At 47.7% G+C, this 14,432-nt stretch overlaps 1 protein-coding gene across 1 annotated transcript in view; it reads left to right on the top strand.

Moving 5' to 3' along the window:
- The window catches only part of Ttc12 (tetratricopeptide repeat domain 12), a 28,695-nt gene extending 18,513 nt beyond the window's left edge, over nucleotides 1-10,182 (top strand). The window contains exons 13-22 of the mRNA XM_090319501.1: nucleotides 3-171; nucleotides 1,812-1,904; nucleotides 3,587-3,647; nucleotides 4,262-4,399; nucleotides 4,856-4,948; nucleotides 5,380-5,448; nucleotides 6,355-6,456; nucleotides 8,233-8,332; nucleotides 8,544-8,769; nucleotides 10,007-10,182. Coding sequence (XP_090175627.1) covers nucleotides 3-171; nucleotides 1,812-1,904; nucleotides 3,587-3,647; nucleotides 4,262-4,399; nucleotides 4,856-4,948; nucleotides 5,380-5,448; nucleotides 6,355-6,456; nucleotides 8,233-8,332; nucleotides 8,544-8,769; nucleotides 10,007-10,082 — 1,127 coding nt within the window. The 3' untranslated portion in view covers nucleotides 10,083-10,182. The remainder of the gene's footprint in view (nucleotides 1-2; nucleotides 172-1,811; nucleotides 1,905-3,586; nucleotides 3,648-4,261; nucleotides 4,400-4,855; nucleotides 4,949-5,379; nucleotides 5,449-6,354; nucleotides 6,457-8,232; nucleotides 8,333-8,543; nucleotides 8,770-10,006) is intronic.
- Nucleotides 10,183-14,432: the final 4,250 nt, after the last annotated feature.

Here is a 14,432-nt window from a genome sequence, read left to right as displayed (position 1 = left end):
AGAGGAAAATCAACGACTCCTTGTGATGCATCCAGACAGGGGCAAGGTGCTGCTGTCTTTCTTGACTTCCCCAGTCCTGGCCATCCGGCAGCAGAGCCTGAGCCTACTTCTTCAGCTCACCCAGACAGAGACGGGACGGAGCTTCGTCATCAGCCACCTTGACCTGGCCCGGTAAGACTCTGTGGCGCTCTTCCGGCATCATCTCAAGCCATCCGTCCACAGACAGGTACAGACAGGCCTGTTGCCCTCCTGTGGGCTTGGATGTGTGTCTGCCATCAGCCTTTATGAGAAATCACTAACAGACACAGCCCTTGAGGGGGAGCTCCAGGGTTCCCAGCGGAAGCACTGTTATCTGCATTTCACTGAACCCTTTCTAAAACAAAGCAGGGTATGACTTAATGGAACAAATTTTGACAGCTCAAGGCTACAGAGATAGAATAGCCTCTGTCCTAAGAAAGCTTTCTACAAACCTTACCTGGTGCTTTGCAGTGTCTCTCTTTATTGTTTGTTTTATTCGTTTTAGCTTTCTTATTTTTCAAGTTTCTTTATCAGCAGATTATTAGTGCGAACGTATGAAAACTATGTTTTCATCTTAGCCATTTCCTGTGGTTCAGCCAGAGAATGGCAGCGTTGGTCACAGCCTGCCATGTGCACATGACAGACATGAACTAAAGGCAGTCAGCATTCCGAGTTGTTTCCCTGACATTTTATGACTGTTGACTAGTGGAATAGAATGGTGTCGCACGTCAGGTGGGGAAGATGGCCCCTGCTTCTGTAGTAGAGAAGCTTTGGGGAGTGCCTAGGGGATGGGCCACACCCAGCTTGGCAGTGGCCACAAATGCCATCCCCAGCATGGATGTGGATTCCCTGTGTTTACAGTTTGGGGAGGTGTATGTGGTTCAGGGTCACCTCTAACTGGGGTGACAGTGCATTCATTGGTTCCATGAGCGTCTTCTGTGACCTACAGTCCACCCACAGGGACAGCTGCTTGTCAACAGAGCAGAAAATCTGCCTCTGAGCCAGAGGGACGGGAGGTGGCAGAAGGGGACACGCTGTCCTCTGTAGGTAATGAGCATCGCCCCATGAGGAAACTGACTTATCTGGGTCTCCCACAACTAAATCTAAATGCTCTGAGGCTGTTGTCACAGTCCCTGTGCTGCTCAGATTCATTCGCATTCATCTTTAAGACCAAGAAAAGAGATTTCCATGGCTGGAGGAGGAGGAATTCTAACAAATTCTAAAACAAATGGTGTCCAGCAGCAGGAACTCTGGGAGAGGCTCTGAGGAAGTCTGGGATTGGTAAACGCTTAGCATCTCTTAAGCTTAGCCTTAAGAGACCTTGTAGCATGCATGCCCCAGTTCCATCATGTTCCAACCAGCACTTTGATTGAAATGGTTTCCATGTGTCATGGGACAGGGATTTTCCACCCCTCATTAGGGAAGATAAAAACTCACCTCCGTGGGCAGCCCGCCCACATCTGAGAAGCTCTCTCCATACACCAGCCTCAAACTCCCCAGCGTGCAGCATTCTGTAAGAGGTCAGGTCCAGCCTTTGGAGGTGCATCCAGCCCTCATGTCCAGGGCCAAAGGAAGCCGGAGATACCAGGTTACCCCAGGGCAAGCATCCAGGTTCTTCTGGCAGGGCTTCAGGGCTGGCCTGCCGAGACCACCCTTCTAGCTTTCTCTCCCTGGATGCTGCCTGCTTAGCTTGCAGCGGGATTCCTCACCAGCCCACCTTGCAGAGCCTCTGGGAGTTGGAGGACAGCGCACTCTGAGGTACTTATGAGTGCTTTCTGTTTGTTTGTCTGCAGATTGTTGGAGGCCCTGCTGTCCTTTCTTGAATTCTCAGATAAGAAGACCAACACTGCCATGGGACTGCTCACAGACTTGTTTCTGGAAGAAAGGTCTCATTTTATTTCCAGAAATGGAGAGTCCTCCAACTTGAGATGAACTAGGTGCTCTTGCTAGTGTATGGGGAGGTGAGGCCAGCCCCCTCCTAAGTGTCACAAGATCCCCTGAGCAGGGGTGGTGTCTCCCAGAGGTCTGTGCAGCCCCACCCCTACCCTAGCCCCATGAGTTTGCAGCAGAAACTGCAAAAGGCAGTCAGCTCTTTATATCTGCAGATCTGCGTCCTATCAAATGCACATGGAAAAGGTTGAAAAAGTGTGTAAATATTCAGTACAGATGTCTGTGCTGAATATTTAGAGATATTTTTCTTGTCATTCCTTAAATAATTCAGTGTGACAGCTATTTACATAGCACCATGTTATTAAGTACCCCATAATGTAATGATTAGAGGTGATTTACTGTATGCTGGAGGATTGGGTAGCAACTCAGCTTATTATCCTAGCTACTTAGGAGGCAGAGATCAAGAGGATCACAGTATGAGGCCAAGGAGGACAAAAAGTTCATGAGATTCTATCGACATTTGTCAATTGACAAAACATGGGATCTCACAGCCACATGGGAAACATAAATAAGAAGATTGGCAAAGTGAGATCCATTAGGAAAAAATAAGTTATATATGTATGTATATATATGTATGTATACACACACACATATTAAAGGCAAGAGGACCAAGTAAGCTGGTGGCTCATGCCTGTAATCCTAGCTACTCAGCAGGCTAAAATTTAAGGATCATAGTTCAGAAGCAAACCAGGAAAAGAAATCTGTGAGACATTTATGTCCAGTTAACTAGCAAAAAGGCAAAATTAGAGTTGTGGCTCAAGTAGAAGAATGCCATCTTTAAGGGGGAAAAAAAGAGTAAGAGTCAAGACTCTGAATTCTCAAGCCCCAGTACCAATATACACACGCGTGTGCATGCACACATGCACATATACACACAAGTGATCGTGTGGGTGTTATTCAAATACTACTCCATTTTGTATAAGTCCCTTAGGACTTAAGCACCCGCAGATCTTGAGATCCAGGTGATTCTGGGAGCAGGCCCTTGCGTGACTATTGAGAACAAACACATAGTCGGGTTCTCTCAGGCTGCCAGAGACGCAGTGGATAGCCATCACCTCTTGACTGATTGGGTTTTTGGCTTGCTCTGTGATTTTTTTTACATCACCTCTTATTTTCTTATCTCTTTGTTTTTCCCCTATACACTTAGGGGTCTTGCCCAGAAATCATTGCATGATAAAGGCTTGTTCTCACAGACAGCCTGCCTGGCTGGGACTGTGGGATGCCACTCCAGCACATGGAGATGGGTATGCATCGAGGCTGCCCTGGTGGCTGTGACAAATGTACATGCTCGCACTGTGGTCACCCAGTGTGCAGGGCACACAGAAGCTACAGGCTCAGAGCAGGGAAGGGAGCTACCACAAGGTCAGCTTGGCAGAGTCCAGCCGAACTGCTCCCTGAGATCACTCCACATCAGAGCAGATTCTTAAAGCCACTTTACATACACCCAGTAACTTTTCTGCTTTTCTTTCCTATTTCTGGCTCAAAATACATGATCTATGCCTGCTTTAGATCACAGGGACCCAGTTTATCACCATCTGCTACGTTACCCAAGTGACTGTGTATTCAGATGACAGTTTGTGTCCATTAGAAATAACACTGGTCGCTGTTTTCTCCACAGATTCCAGCTCTGGTTCCAGAATAACCTTCCAGAAGTCCTGCCCATGCTCACAGGTGTCCTGGTGAGCAGCCTCCCTGAACCCCAAAATTTTCCGCCCCTCCTCCATGACAGGCACTCAGAAACTTAGACAGTACTGTGTAAATACAGTTTATAGCCCAGAAACCCATTGTCTCTCCTGTTGACTTGTCATTTATTCAAATCTGGAATCAACTCAGTTTTCAGTTGTCAAACCAACTACAGGTGGGACAGGTGGAGGCAGCATATGGGCAGGCTGCACATGAGCCATGTTTTAGGGGAAGACGGGAGGAATCTGTCTCCCTCAGCCTCTTCCTAACACGGTTTTTCCCCAAAGGGAAATCAGCTGGAAGGAAGACAGTTGAGCTGTCTGAGCTGATAAGGCCAAGGATAGAAAGTGAGAGTTCTCCCTGGAGAGAGGACTTGGTGAACTGGAAAAAATGCCAGGACCAAGTAGGAACCATAGCCACACCATAGTAACTGGCAATGGTGGAAATGGCGGCTCTGAGAAGGAAAAGGCCTGAGCCAGGTCCTCTCGGCCCTGTTGGGTCTGCCCTCTTGGCCTTCATCCTGTTGCCATGGTGACCCCTGGGGCATCAGGGTTGCTCTAGGAAGGAGCACTTCTCCACGTGTTCTCTGAGGCTTCCATTTCTCTTGTAGAGGAGAGACCCCATGTTAACCAGTACCTCCGCCTTCTGCCAGTGTGTCAACCTGATGGGAAACCTCAGTGCCAATCCTGATGCCCGGAGACACATGTGGGCCGACGAAGAATTCCCAGATGCCTGCTTGGACCTCCTGGTATTTTAGCTCTTCTGTTCAAAGCCTGTCTTTTATCCACCTTGTAGGCATCGACTTCTTAATTGCATGGCTTTTCCAAAAATTCTGTCTGTCGGGATATTGGAGCCCTAATGGCTTATCCCTTCTGTAGCCACAGATTTTATGGGCTGTGATCTTAAAGAGCCATCCACGTCAAGTCTCCTACCCACCATGAAGTGATGTGGAGGGTTTGGGGAGAGCTGGCCTGATCATCCATTTCAACAACCCATTCTTCAGTGTAAAGCTAGAGCCAGGCCAAGCAACCAGAGATCCACTTCTGTGCTAACCACAGAACTGATCTCCGAGCTCCTGCTATATTTTAAACCCGTCACCATGATAGTTTGAGGAGTGTGGGCATCTGAGACCCTGTCTGAAAAGAAGAGCTGGCCACTCAGTGCTCCATAGAAACAACAAATGGTCATCTTGTCTTCTCTCAAGGTCAGGTGTGAGGAGGACCTGTTCCAAGATGTCATATACACCCTCCTGGGACTTACCATGAACCTGTGTCTCCAAGTCCCCCTTGTCTCAGAGGTACAACATTTCTGTCACCCTCCAAGGAGCGTATCTTGTTGCATTGGATCTGTCACTTACAAAGGGAACAGATGCATATGAGCCTGAACCATGGCAGGAGGCATAGGGAGGGCTGGAGGGACACTGTCACTTTGCTGAGGGCTAGAAGAATCATACAAGCATTCAGAAAACTGCCCATGCATCTAGTACCAGGCATTACCTTTACAGAGTCAAATAGAACATGACTCTTGTTGGTGAAATACAGCCAAGAGTCGGAGAAGACAGACACGGGAAGGAGTAGGGCAGAGGGAGGCGCAAGGTGAGAGAAACTGGGGCAGAGGTAGAAGCTAGGAGGGTGTGGTTCCACCCTCCCCCTCTGATTTTATTGCTTAGAAGAAGTTCTGCAGAGAATTCTATTGGGCATTAAAATCACCTTTTCTCTGTGGGTGTAGGCATGGGCCATGGAAATGAGCAGGAAGTGCCTGCTTCTACTCAGCAGCCAGGATGGAGGAATCCTCACAGTAAGTCCTCTGGGTGTCCAGACTCAGAATCATTATTCTTGTTCATGTTTTCTTTCCATGTCATGGAGGGTTTTTTACAGTCACCACCTCTGCAAACCTGCTGCCTCTCCCAGGTACGGTGTGAAGAATGTCAGAAGCACCTACACTTTTGGAGATTGGGTGACTTCCCCTCTGGTAACTAACCTTCCTGTGACCCCTCTAATATCCAAGAACTCCAGTCAAGCCCTTTCCTATATATTTTGGATTCTAACCAGCAGATACATGAGGTCTCCCTGACCTGTCCCATTTTAAGAGATGCTGTATGGATTGGGTAGCCCAAGGATGTAGTTTTTCTTTTCAGTCATCAAAAAACTAGGCCCACAGTTTGAAGCCAGTGCTTCTTGGAGACTGGCTGTTTGGGGTCCTTTTGGAGATGCATGCTTGAGTGACTCTCATATTAATACTTCTGATATTTTGGCCAAGAAAACTGTGGTTAGTACAGTGCATCAAAGGAATGTCAGTATGATTCAAAAGACTGCCATCTGTCCAGGGTGTGTTCTTCACACACATTAGTTAATCACCTCCATTTTTCTAGCCCTTGAGTAGAACACACTCTCCACCATCTTGGACCTAAATAGGAATTCTGTCTGCTGGAGCAGAATTCTGGGACTACAGAGGCAGCGCATGGAAACAAGATGGAAAAGATGATGCTGAACGTGTTTGTCTAGCCTCCCTCCGGAGACTGAGGCATTGGGGGGAGAGAGTAGAAATCCACACTGATAATCTGGAGAGGCAAGAGGTCACCGATGGGTAATTTGAATGCATTTCTGGAAGATGAAGATGGGTCTTCGTGCATGCTAGGCAAGCATTCTACCACTAGGCCAAACTCCCGGCCCCATGCATTGCATTTCTATCTGCTCCCCTCAGAGAGCTGCTGGTGTGCTGAGCCGGACTCTTCCTTCGTCTCTGAAAATCATTCAAGAAGCCCTGAGAGCAGGAATAGTGAAGAAAATGATTAAATTCCTGAAGGTAAACTAACTGCTGCTCGCCACCTCTCAAATGTCCAGAGCTCTGCCATTTTTACCCAGGAGCAGAGCACAGGTGTGGGCTTTGATCAGTGAGCATACCACTGTGTCATCCCTCTTGTGTTTCCAGCATTCATTATCGTGAGCCTCTTCTGCCTGTCCACCTGGACAGTGCTCCAAGCACCAAGATTGCCAATGAATAATCACCAAAAGAAATACTCTTTAGGTACAACCATGAAAATGGTTTGCCCTCAGCTTGGAGATGGAGCTCAGTGGTCAAATGTTTTCTTAGTATGTGCAGGGCCCTGGGTTCTGTCTCTAGCGCGCGCACACACACACACACACACACACACACACACACACACACACACACACACACACACACACACATACACATACAAGCTTGCTCTTTCTAGCCCAACTGTAAGATTTATGGCCTCTGCCCTTAAACAAGATGGTATATATAACATATAACTTCCTGGCAAGGTTTCTGGGGCCAGTTACCTCCATGGACTCATCATGCTTTATGTAGCTATGTGGAGTGTGTCGAGGAAACTCCACTTATGAGACACAGAGGCCGTGGAGTTGCCATGTGAACCAAGAATAATGGGATTTCCCCCATGAAATGAGTGCAGTGAATGCAGACGGGGGACAAGTTTCACCTGCAAGCAAGACCAGGTGAATTGGACTGCTGCCATTGGATCCCACTCGTGATATAAGTGTCCCGTGAGGCCCTCTCGTCCATGTCAGTGGGGGGACATAGATCCCCAGGCTGAGCAGAGCGGGGACACATGCCCTGAAGAGGGAAGGGCTGCTGTTAGGGAATGGGGATACCTGAGGGGGTGGGAGAGTGGGATTGAGTTTAGAGTGCTGCCTGGCCACTGAGAGTCACTCATTCCCCAGCTGTCTGTGTCCACGTGCCCCGGTATTGGGCTTGAACACAGGGCCCAGATACTTTTTCCACTCAAAGCTGGTGCTCTACCCCATGAACCACAGCTCCATTTCTCATTATTTTGGTGGCTAGACATAAGAGTTTCACCAACTTTCCTGCAGTCCTCAGATCTCAGCCTCCTCAGTGGTTAGGGTCACAAGCCTGAGCCACTGATGCCCAGCCACATTCTAAAACGTCCACAACCAGATGTCGGCAGCACGCGTTCACACATTCACACACGTGTATGTGCACAGGATGATTTGAAAGGTTCTGATTCCACAGTTGTTGCCTCTGCAGCGATGCTCTGTCAGCCCTCTTTGTACAAAGGAGAAATGACGCAGCGGGGACAGTTCCTCCTTTTGAGGTTGGGGGCATCCACTGGTATCACTGTCCCCCGGAGATGCTCATAGCCGATAGAAGGATTGAGTCCCTACCTAGGGTACAAGATGCTCAGGTGGGGGTTGGGGGGCTGGTAATCTCAGGAGGACCCCCCCACTTGGACACGGATGATGCCATTAGTACTGCAAGGCTGGCTCGCTGTGATTTCTGGTTAAGAAAGATGAAAGTGCCAGGTGACGTGGCTCACACCTATAATCCTAACTACTCAAGAGGCTAAGGTCTGAGGGTCACCGAAGCCAGCCCAGGCTGGAAAATCCCGACGACTGTTAGCTCCAATTAACCAGCAAAAAGCTGCAAATGGGGCTGCGGTTGAAGCAGTGGAGCAACAGCTCTGAGAGGAAAAAAAAAAACAAAACTAAAGAGCAGTGCCTGGCTCTAGTACTGTCACCCAAATAAAAGGCGGTGGGGGAGTTGGGGGAACTGATGTTGTAATGTCCTCCTGGACTCTAGACAGGAGGCCAGAGAGCGTCACGTTATGCAGTAAAGATCCTCGCTATCTGCACCAACAGTTGCCACGAGGCTCGGGAGGAAGTAATGAGTCTGGACAAGAGTAAGTGGCTGTGTCTGAAGCCCCCCCCCCCCGCCCGCAGTGTCCAGAGGCTAGCCCATCCAGGGAGCGGCCAGGGGAGCCGAGAGAGGGACCCGTCAGGAACTCCGAGCACAGTGTCCACTTTCCTGGATGAAAATCAGTGCCCATCCTGTTCCAGGCTCCCGTCCGGGGGTCCGGAGGAAGAGATGCCTGGTTTCTTCTGTCCCCACAGAGTTCAGCGTTCTGGTGAAGGTACTCCACTCAGAGGACGAAGTTCTGGTGGGCAATGCTGCCCTCTGCCTTGGAAACTGCATGGAGGTGCCCAGTGCCGCCTCTTCCCTGCTGAAGACAGACCTGGTGCCGATCCTGCTGAAGCTGGCGGCCAATGACTCACAGACGACATCCGTGCAGCTGAACGCAGGCATTGCCCTGGGGAAGCTGTGTACAGCTGAGCCCAGGTACCCGCGCAGGGCCCACCACTCACTGAGCCAGGCTCCCCGGGGAGGCACGCGCTGTGTTGTGATGGAGGCCAGGCCAGAATTCAAGAGCCTCACTCTCGCACTCCACTTTCTTGCCTTTGGCTGGTATGCTACCATTGAACCATGCTTCCAGTCAAGTATTTTGCTGATTAACTAGAGATGGGCTCTAACGACTTTTCGGCTTGGGCTGGCTTCAAACTGCAATCCTCAGATCTCAGCCCCCTGAGTAGTTAGAATTACTAGCATGAGCCACTGATACTGAGCCACATCGCTTCTCCTTTAGCTCAGACTCCTGCCCGACTCAGGTCTGGTGAATAGGCTTTAAACACCCCGTGGTGCCTGCTTGGGAAAGGTCTTTTCCTAGGGCTGGGCCGTGATCCCTGGCATGGAATGGGGTGAGGTTGATTCTTTCCTTACAGCTATCAGCCTCTAATCCCCCCTCTGCCAAATAAGAGTTGGTGTGGATGACATCTAAGGACCTTCCTAATTCTGTTTAGTTAAGCTAAACAGGAGAGAGAGCGAGAGAGAGAGCGAGAGAGAGAGAGAGAGAGAGAGAGAGAGAGAGAGAGAGAGAGAGAGAGAGAGAGAGAGAGAGAGAGGAGGGAGGGAGGGAGGGAGGGAGAGAGGAGAGGAGAGGAGAGGAGAGGGAGGGAGGGAGGGAGAGAGGGAGAGGGAGAGGGAGAGGGAGAGGGAGAGGGAGAGAGAGCACACACTGGGTGTTATTGTCATACACCTGTAATCCTAGCTGTTCAAGAGGCAGATTTGAGTCGGTTCAAAACCAACCAATGCAGAAAAGTCCCTGTGAGACTCTCATCTCTAATAAGCTACTCAGAAAAAGCCAAAAGTGGCACTGTGGCTCAAGTGGTAGAGAGTCCTAGCCTTGAGCAAAAGAGCTCAAGGACAGGGCCTAGGTCCTGAGTTCAAGCCCCATGACTGACAGAACCATATCCTCTTTCCAGAGGAAATGAGATTACTTACATTAGCCAGGATGAGCTTGCTCAAAGTGGCGATTCCCACTTGACACTCACCCACAGAGTGTGTTGTACTTGCTGGGTTTCTGCTAGCTTCCCTCACCCCCACCCCCCATCACTAGAGCTCCCCACTCACCCTCCTCACCTAGAGTGATGGGCTGATGTCCCCACCGGGGTCCAGGAGGCAGGCGGTGGCTCTGAAGCGTGACATTCATGGCCTGGTTTTTGTGCTCTGATTATGACAGGTTTGCCAGTCAGCTAAAAGAGTATCACGGGATGGAAATCCTCAACTCTGTGATGAAATACATCAATAATTCTTGAAGGACACGGTATACCTGTATGCTGTTTTACAAACACCCCCCCACCCTCACACACACATATTATGGGTCATTGCTGTGCTAATAAAGGCCTTTTAAATAGCTATTCCAGAACCGAGTGATTCTCTTCAGACCATTCATCTGTTGGGTTTTCATTGGCAAGAAGAGAGTAAGCATCTGGCTGCTCACTCAGCATCCATCCTACCTGTCTCTAGATGTTTCTTCCTCCTCTGCAGAGGCTTATCTGCCAGGTACCGGTAGCTCATGTCTGTAATCCTAACTACTCAAGAGACTAAAATCTGAGGACCAAAGTTCAAAGCCAGCCCAGGAAATAAAGTTCTTGAGAATGTATCTCTAATAAACTATGCAGAAAAAGGCAGAAGTAGAGCTGTGGCTCAAGTGGTAGAGTGCTAACCTTGCACAAAAGAAGCTCAAGGAGGGACCAGGAGCGTGGCCCAGTGGTAGAGTGCTTGCCTGGTATGCACTGGGTTCGATTCCTCTTTACCACATACACAGAAAAATCTGGAAGTGGTACTTGTAGCTCAAGTGAGAAAGCCCAATGCCCAGGCCCTGAGTTCAAGCCCCAGGACTGGCAAAATAAAAAAAAAAAAAGTTCGGGATGGTGCCAGGCTTTGAGTTCAAGCCCCAGGACCAGCATACACACACACACACACACACACACACACAGCAAGTCTTTTGTAACCCTTAAGTCTACTTTTCCTTATTAAAAAGAAAAAAGAAAAAAAATCAACGCTGTCTTTGCTTTGTCTGAATATAGGAACTTTTCTATAGTTTTAAATACTGTTTTTAAAAAAAGTTATTTTCTATGGTTTTTTTTTGTTCTCTCCAACAAGAATTTGTATTTATTCAGGAACCTGCAAGATTTCTTCTCCAGTAGCAAGTCATATGGACAATAAGACTATTAGGCATAGACCAAAGGAATGTACTTGCTCTAAGCATAGGGCATCAGAGGCCATGATCTTGAGCTTGTGCTTGACTCAGTCCTCCAGGGCGGGTGGATGAGTCTCCAGTGTTAGAATAGCCCCTCTCCATCCCGACATTCCCTCCTTTGGGGCTCAAGGCCAAGATCAAACACCACTTATTCCTTCCTGACTCTGAGATGTTTGTGACTCTACCACGATTCTTGCTCACACAGCGCATAGGCCGTGGGCCTCTGGGAGGCCAGGCCAAACCTCTGCCATGCTGTGTGACTCCTGCACGACACAAGAAGAGTTTCATGCAGAGACACCATTTCAAGTTCTTCAAAGGCCTTTTACGTCAGTGAGCTCATTTCATCTGCACAATGTCCCTGTCAGGCAGGTGTCATTAGTTCCCATTTGAAGGGAAGGGAAGTGGAGCCTGCGGAGTGGAGTCCATGTCTTGCCCAGATTTTCCCAAGGAAAATCATAGCTGTGCCAGAGCCAGTCCCCAGCCATCACCCAGAACTTCACTGCCTGCCCACTGTGTGGTCCTGTTCCCCCTCTCATTAATTTTCAGTCAACTGAGCTCAGTCCTTCCCTTGCTCTGGAGTGAAAAGGGGAAAATGAAACTCTAACCCCTTTAATTTTTTTTTCTTTTCTTCTCTTTTTTAATCGGAAAGCCTCACGAATCCACCAGCACTCTGTTAGATGACAGCTTAAATCTCCACACCGAAAGGGATTATCTTCCCATCTGATCTGGGCTATAGGGCAAGAGAAGAGAGGTGTTGCAAGCATGCAGAGACCATGGTGCTTTCCTCTGCAAAATAAAAGTAAACAAATAAAAATAGAGATGCCCAGATTTCTAGACACTGATGTCCTCCCTCAGATGGACCGAGATGGTATCCACATAATCCTCCAGTAGCTCTGCAGCCAAGGTTAATTAAATAACACATTCCTGAGAAGCTCCTCATTCAAGTTGTTCATAAATATATACATGTATATATTATGTATATGTATATATTTACATATATATTGGTATATAGATTATATATGTATATATATTTATGACCACTTCCATTTTTTCTGTGTAGGTGGTACTGAGGAATTGGACCCCAGACTTCATGCATGCTAAGCAAGCCCTCGATCACTAAGACAGATTCCCAGCCCAAATATGTGTGTGTGTGTATATACATACACACCACACACACACGCACACACACATACCTGGTATCTCCTATGTACCAAACACTGTGTTAGTTCATCCTTACTTTGGGTAAAATGAATTCTAGGCTGGACACCAGTGGCTTATGCCTCTAATCCTGGCTTCTCAGGAGGACAACATCTGAGGATGATGGTTCATAACTAGCGTAGGCAAGAAAGTCCATGAGATTCTTCTTTCCAATTAATCACCAAAAAGCCAAAAATGGGGCTGTGCCTCAAGTGGTAGAGTACCAGCCTTGAGTACAAAAGCTCAGGGACAGCACAAGTTCCCAAACCAACAACAAAAACAAACAGTTCTGTTCTCTCATCCACTTCTCCCATAATTACAACAAGGTAGTATCAATACATGAAAACTAGTTGGGTACAAGCAATCAATCAGACACTCCCCGCTTGTGCTATAAGGACCCAGGCCCCTGTCTCAACTCCATGCTTTTGAATCTCTAAAATAGTGAGCTAAATAACTTCTCTATAAAATGCTCACTATTCTGTCTTTTGTTATAGAGAAGGAAAACAAATGAATATTCCTATTTTCCCATTCAAGAGGAAGGAAACTTTCCTGGGCCCAGTGACTAATTTCTGACAGCTAGAATTACAGAGTTATACGGCTTCTTCTTTCCCTTAGATGTTTACTGGGGCACTGTAGCATATTCAATGGCATCAGCTTGACTCTACTCCTGTCATCCTGACCCGACTACAGGCTCAAGATCATTCAAAGAACAACAAAGACAGGCATGCTTTTCTTCTCAGAACTACTGGAATCATCTGACATTCAGGTCAGGAACTGAAGTAGGAACAGTCTTTAAAATACAGACATTTCCAATAACCTGGGCTGTTTTCTGCTGCTACTAAAGTTAGTAAGAAAAGAAAATCACTCCCCAAAGAAATGTTAGCAAAGTGTTTCAGGAGCAGAAAGAAGTGGCCCTCCCATGGGTTATTTCAGAAGAAACGAATCAATGTGAAATCAAGAGTCAAAGGCCACTGTTTGATGTAGTCAGACTCAAGAACACAAACAACCCCTTTCTTTAACTTGGGTCTGGGCCTTTGATTTCCTATTTCCTTGCAGAGAAAAGCCCTCATCTTCCAGGAATGATACAATGATTTCCCTTGGACACTGGTCTTCATGCTTCAACCACACAGTGCAGGGGGATCCAGTTACCTTAGTTCACAGTCTGTTGCTGCAATGCAGTACCACACGCTGTGTACTTCAGAAAGACTAGAGGTGCACTTGCCTCATGGTTGCGTCTGGTGAGGGCCTTGCAGTTCAACATCGTAACATGGCAGCAAAGTGAAAGAGCAAGTGGTCACATGGAGAAGAGGCAAAGCACAGATGACAGAGATCCTGAAAGAGATCCAAGCCCTGGAGAGTAATCACACATTCCCTTACTCATTCACTCCTGAAAGAATCTGCCAAACATGATACAGTTTGTTATGCAAATGAAGCATTGTATTTGCACGAATCACAGGTCTTTTGTGGGGCTGAAGTCCCATAGAAGCTGTTGGCTGCAGCAGTGCCATCTAAAGCTAGAGTCACCCTTTGGATGTTGGCATGAAGACAGTCTGGCTACCTTGTTGTCAGTATTTGTTCAAGGCAGCCAGAGGCTCAGAAAAAGAGACCATTCAGTACCTGTCACAGAACGAAGTCTCTCTAGCCCCCAATATCTCTGCACATTGGAAGGGGAGAAAACTTTCAAAAGAATGCTTATAAGATTGCTTTTACAATATATCATCACTCTTTAACAGTGTTTCTCTTGGGACCACAGTGTCCCAGGGCCAGGTTCTCCTTTAAGGGAACAAAATCACATTTGAATCGCAACAACTCCTGTGTTTCCCACAATGAAAAGCAGAATCATTTCATCCTATTAGTCCCCAAAGCCTTAATTTACTCCAGTACCAAATTAGAAGTCCAAAGTCCACCTATGAGCCTGTAAGAGCAAAACAAACTAACATCAAAGTACAGTGGCAAAACCAGCAGATAGTAAACATTCCAGATGCAAGGAGGAGAGAAAGGCTGGAAGACGCAGGGAACCGTCTCCCACGTGAGTCTTTATCCAAGACAACAAACAGTAAGTCTTGTAGCTCAACACAGCTTCTTATTCCACATCCTGTCTTCTGGATTCACTGAGAGAGCTGGGATCCCCCTCCCCCACCCTCAGGGTCAGACAGTCCTTCTCCTATGGTTCTGCTGAGAAATCCATATTTTATTTCTCTTAGGA

The sequence above is a fragment of the Megascapheus bottae genome, chromosome 27 (assembly GCF_031878675.1).
Source record: "Megascapheus bottae isolate mThoBot1 chromosome 27, mThoBot2.hap1, whole genome shotgun sequence".
Classification (NCBI taxonomy): Eukaryota; Metazoa; Chordata; class Mammalia; order Rodentia; family Geomyidae; genus Megascapheus; species Megascapheus bottae.
This window is presented reverse-complemented; position numbering and strand designations above follow the sequence as displayed.